The sequence below is a fragment of the Pogonomyrmex barbatus genome, unplaced genomic scaffold (assembly GCF_055798465.1).
Source record: "Pogonomyrmex barbatus isolate J1 unplaced genomic scaffold, ASM5579846v1 scaffold9, whole genome shotgun sequence".
NCBI lineage: Eukaryota > Metazoa > Arthropoda > Insecta > Hymenoptera > Formicidae > Pogonomyrmex > Pogonomyrmex barbatus.
Genome location: NW_028297193.1, coordinates 3,660,874 through 3,666,500, shown reverse-complemented (window position 1 = coordinate 3,666,500; position 5,627 = coordinate 3,660,874). Strand labels below are relative to the sequence as shown.

Sequence of the window (5,627 nt, the reverse complement as noted above, 5' to 3'; positions counted from 1 at the left end):
TTGTTTCGTGTTTTTTTTTACATATTTATTCCTGCGCCATTTTACAGAAGTACAAAAACGAGCGGTTATCAATTGTGCAAAAATAAAATGTCTAACGTAATGCATGAGATTGAAAGTTTCGCGAAGAATGCGATAAATGTGTATGCATTATTAAAATAATTACTCAATATGATTTCAATGTGATTGTAACATAAGAATATTTCCATTTATAATTGCTTCAAAGCGTTTTATTAAACGAAGTGTGATTTCACAAAATTCAAGACGAATGTAGTTATTAAATTTTTCAACAATCTATACATATAAGAATTTTGCATATTCATTCATCATTTTTTAATAATAAATTACATTATAACTTCAATTATAAAAGGATTCTGAGTAAAGTATAAACGAGTACGTACACTTTTTTAGAATGATTTTTACATTGTCAAAGAAACAGATTAAGTTTCACATAATATAATCTGTCATTGAAAAAGCGATGAATGAATCTTTTAAATACGAATATGTATAGGTTGCATAAATTTTGTAGTCATAGGTAATTATTTATCTGAAAAATGTATAATCAGGACAAATATAACTATAATTAGAAAATATGAAATAGAATATAATTTTCTGGCATACAAATTGTCTGCTATTATTTATTACGATATTAAATCGATGGTGGCTAATAAAACAATTGTGTTGAGTTGCATGTATATCAACAATGATATAATAACCAATCTTATTTAAAATAAATCAAGAATAGATATCTTTTCCTATATTCTTATGCATCGACAAAAAGATGATAATATGGTGAATAATAAATACAACATTATTCTTTCGATCAATTATAATTTCTTTAAAAAAAAGTTCACTTTTTTTTTATTCATTGCTGATGTTTACATAATATTTAATACTATCACAGTTACAACTCTAATTGATTTGTGGTTATAGTCACAACTGGAATAGTATATCCAGTCATTCTTAATGACTAAAGATAGCAATTCATTTCTTTGTAAATATAAAGTTTGTTGAATTATGTGCTGTACAGTGTTTATGTCATGACTAAAAATATTATTAATATACATTTTTCTTTATGTACTTTTCTAAGTGAAATATTAAGAGAAGTATACAAAAAATATTTCTTAAACAGAAAATGCGCGCTTTATTAAATAACTTTTTGTAAGTCACCATTTATAAATTTCTCAGAATTTTTAATCATGCTTTATGCATGAATAATATGATTTACAAATATATTCGAAGAAAATTTCGAATGATTTAAATGATTACTATAAACAATTAGGATAATTAAAAATTATTGAATATATGAGAAGTAACTTATAGGATTCTGTTTAAATATGTTAATAACTAAATTTTTTAAATCAAAATTTTATTATGCTCCAATGTGTTAAAAACCTATAAATCTTATAAAAATACAGTTAAAGGTTAAAAGAAATTTGGCATTCACATGATTTTCAAAACAAGATAATTTTTTGAATAAAATCCTGCCGTCTATTTTTGTACCTGTGCAGTCTAAAAAATGCATAACTAAAAAATCCTTGGGAAATTGTGCTGTGTAAAAATTAATTGATATAATGACAAAATGAAAAAGTATGATAAAAAATTGAAACTTTGCATAAATAATTCAGAGTCATAAGAAAATTGCCGAATCGAAAAATATATTCTAGGATGCAATTATGATTATAGCTTACGAAGATCAAGAACGAATACGCTGCCATCTGAAGCTGATGCACCAACTTTGTCACCACGACTATTCCAACAGACTTCAAAAATACCGCCTGTACCTTTATAACTGTGTACCAATTGACCACTCTGCTCGAATTAAGAAAAAGCAATCAGTTTAATTCCAATATTTCAAAAATAAGAAAATTGTAAATTGCGATACTTACTTGTGTAGACCATATATGAACGCATTTATCAAAACTACCGCTAGCAAGAAACTTTCCATCCGGGCTAAATGCCACGCTGTATACTGGCTCAGTGTGTTTTGTAAGCGTGTGTATGCACACACCTCTTTCCACGTCCCACAGTCTTACAGTAGAATCAAATGATGCACTAGCCAATGTTAAATTCATATTTGGATTGTGTGTCCCTGGACCAGTCGGCGACCATTTGATAGTGTAGATTTCTTTACTATGTGCTTGTAAATCGTGTACCCAAGTGTCTTGTTTCATAGACCAGATTTTCAGACTCATATCGTCTGAACAACTGGCCAATAGATTTCCTTGCGGATCCCACTTAATTGCATTAACTTCATTCTATAAAATGCAAAAAAAAGAAAGAATAGAAATTGAAAGAAAATACGCTTAATCAAATCAATTAGCAATTTTTTTCGACTGTATACGTACTGTGTGTCCCTGGAAGCTCTTGATAGGTTTATCTACGTTGAGTTTGCATACATGTATACATTGATCTGTAGAACAGCTAGCGAATGACGTATTTGTCTGCCAATCTACATCCAGAGCAGGCGCACAATGAAAACTGAACTGTTGCGTGCATTGTCCGCTTTCAGCGTCCCAAATAATCGTCGTTTTATCAACGCCAGCACTTAGAATGTAATTGCCACGTTTGTTCCATTTTAAGGCAAAAATTGGTCCTTTATGTTGACCCAATGTAGATGCTAATCGCCCATCTGTTGTCCAAATTCGCGCATAACCATCATAACTTCCTGTTGCAAGTAATGTACCATCGCACTGCAAAAATTTAAAATATGTGTTTAGCATACGGTCAACATATTCAACAATAAATAAAAATGTGTCTTATACCTTCCAGTCTAACGATGTAACATCTTTATTACTGGGTACTTCGGTGCCGCCTTTTTGGATGCAATGTCGCAAGACTAGTTGATTGGGTGCTTGCGAGTTGTCTGACATGTCCCAAATACGAGCAGTACTATCGCCTGAACCAGAAGCCAACAAATCAGTCGTCGGATTCCAGGCACAAATAAACACTTCTGATTCATGACCACGTAATTTGGTGGCTTTACTAGCAGGAATCTCAACTGTACTAGCATTGGAGCCTGCATTTGCACCTGCTGTCGGCTCATCCACTTCCATTTCCGTTCCTCGGTCTCCACCTCGATCATTATTATTTACACCCTCGTTAGATGTGATAACTAATAAGGAAAGAAGCAAATATTTATTAGATTATTCTGGAGAATTTTTTATAATTGATTTTGGGATTTTTATTTATTTAATTAATTTAATTAATTTAAATTGTTTGCCACCTAATTGACGGACACATTGATAATGAGCTTGTATCTTTTGTCTGCATTCATTAATAAAAATATGCTTCTTATAGAAAATACATTTTTATAGAAGACATATTTTGTATTGTTATGTCTGACAGAAGTTACAATATAGCTCACAAAGTGACCGTAATCTATGGCCGTCCTATTTTGATCTACCTGAATTTTATGGAGGTCTGAAAAATTTTTAATTTTTTTCAAACCAGGGTGTATCAGGTATTATTTTCTCCTTAATTCTGATTATTAGTATATTTCTTCATTTTTTCAACTTATACTAATATCATTTACATACACATACACACACACACACACACACACACACACACACACACACACACACACACACACACACAGCTCGTACTTGTAGTAAGAACTTGAGAAAAGATTTAGGGCCAATAAATATTCATTATATTGTTTTAACATTTATATGATTTTATATAACGATTGAAGATGACATAATAAAATTTAAACTTAACACGTTTTTAATTTTTGACAAATATATTTTTTATTTTTAATTATATGTTGGTTGTTGTCCATTTATTAATCTATTAAATCTTTTCTCAAATTATAATATAATAAATATATTTAGTATTTACTAACTATATGTCAATACTCCTAATTCACAAATTTGTTATTCATGATTGACATATCTGAGCATGTTTCTTTATTTGTAAATATTTATGAATTTAAATTATCCTTATATATACACAATTACATTAACCTATAAGTTCCATATTTGTTTCAGTTGTTGGATATATAACCTCCAGAAATAAGGAGCACTGTATATTATAATTAATACAATTATAGTCTATCTCCTACTAATACTTTACTAATGATAACTTACCTTCTTCACCATTGGTATCTTGACCTTCAGTCTTCACTTGTTGTTTCTGCTGATTAATTTGATTTTGCCGTGTAGCCACAATATCAGGCATAACAGCATCAATCAGAGATAAAGACTCTACCATTCTATGTTCAGTACCATCTTCACCTATCATTATCTCTGCTTCTGTATACTGTAATCCTTTCTGTATAATAGATAAGAGTGCTGCCGGTGGTACAAGTGCTCCATTGATATTACTTTGCGATATATGTGACTCTATTCCAAATGTATAAGCAGAATGTTGGAAACCTGCAAGAGACAAAAAATGCCAACAATAAGATCAATATCTATAAACTATCAATAAACTCATACAAATTGTTACACTCGAATGGTGCTAAATCCAAAATTGGATGCAATAGAAATCTAAGTCTATTAAGTATAATCATAAATAATTTCACAAATTATTCAAGTTAACAATTTCACTGAATTACATTTCGCATCATCCGAATTCCAATTCGTCCCTTCTCACCACTAATTTTCTTGCAGCTTATCAAATATACTTGACGGATATCAATTATTCAATTGTAAAACGCATTGAAATAACACGAGTTCTCGCCACACAAATACAATAGGTACAAAAGCGGTTGATGCTTCTCCTTCGTTCGTTTATAGAAACTTCTCTTATTTCCTCATTAACTCCATTTTTTTTCTACTTAATCCTACTTATCCAGGCTTTTGATTTAGGAACCTGGTGTCAACTCCAAATCGAAAAAGAAAAAGAAGACAAAGCGGCATTCTCGAGATGAATTGTTAGGTTATAAGCAAAGTTGGCATACCGGATTCCTGTAGATATCGATAGACCAGGAAATTGACCTCATCACTGGAAAAACTCATTGTGTCTGACATTCACGTTACTAGCACAGCATATTTACAATGGAGATCGTGATAGAAACTGGACGCACAACGCTAGGTGCGGTCTCCCGAGTACCAAACTTTCTCGTGAAAATAAACTCGCCGCCTGCGCTTGCCGCTCTTCACTATTTTGCCGCGTCGAAACCGAACCCGCTTCGCGTCGCTGTCGAGGAGATTAGGGGGGTTAAGGGAAGAAATTCAGAGATACAGGTGCATTCTGATTGGTCAACGTTATTTCTCCTTCTGACATAGCGAAAAACTGATGGACGACTCGTTCCTATGTGTGCATCACACGATATCAAATGATTGATGACCAATTGAATGATTTATTTTCTAAAGAAACAATGTAGCCAGCTGAATTTCCTACAGAACGCGAGCTTCTATTGATCATTTATGGATAAAGAAATCATCGGGGTATTCTATTTTATTTTTATCAATCGGATATCTGAAATCATGAGATTTTAGAAAAGAAATTTCTTGTCCATTTTTATCAATGTAGATTAACCTTAATTTCGGGTTTAATTTAGTTTATATTTGTTTTTTGATTTCTAAGAATAATGTTTTTATTTCCACCAATGTAAATTAATTTTAATCTCAGTTTAATTTACTCTTTGTATAATTAAAGTTAATTTACATCAGTAAAAATGA

General features: G+C 31.2%; 1 protein-coding gene across 3 annotated transcripts; it reads right to left on the bottom strand.

Moving 5' to 3' along the window:
• Positions 1-808: 808 nt before the first annotated feature.
• LOC105429122 (transducin beta like ebi) lies at positions 809-5,167 on the bottom strand. Of its 3 annotated transcripts, none has more exons than XM_089084429.1 (6): positions 4,904-5,167; positions 4,089-4,376; positions 2,763-3,112; positions 2,346-2,690; positions 1,887-2,255; positions 809-1,809 (listed from the first exon to the last, which is right to left on the bottom strand). In XM_089084429.1, the coding sequence occupies exons 1-6, from the start codon at positions 4,971-4,973 to the stop codon at positions 1,678-1,680; spliced, it is 1,554 nt and encodes a 517-aa protein (XP_088940555.1). In that variant the 5' UTR covers positions 4,974-5,167; the 3' UTR covers positions 809-1,677. The 3 variants fall into 3 exon arrangements, with proteins under 3 accessions (XP_088940555.1, XP_088940556.1, XP_088940557.1); XM_089084430.1 differs by lacking the exon at positions 4,904-5,167 and adding an exon at positions 4,559-4,891; XM_089084431.1 differs by lacking the exon at positions 4,904-5,167 and adding an exon at positions 4,597-4,891.
• Between the last annotated feature and the right edge of the window lie 460 nt (positions 5,168-5,627).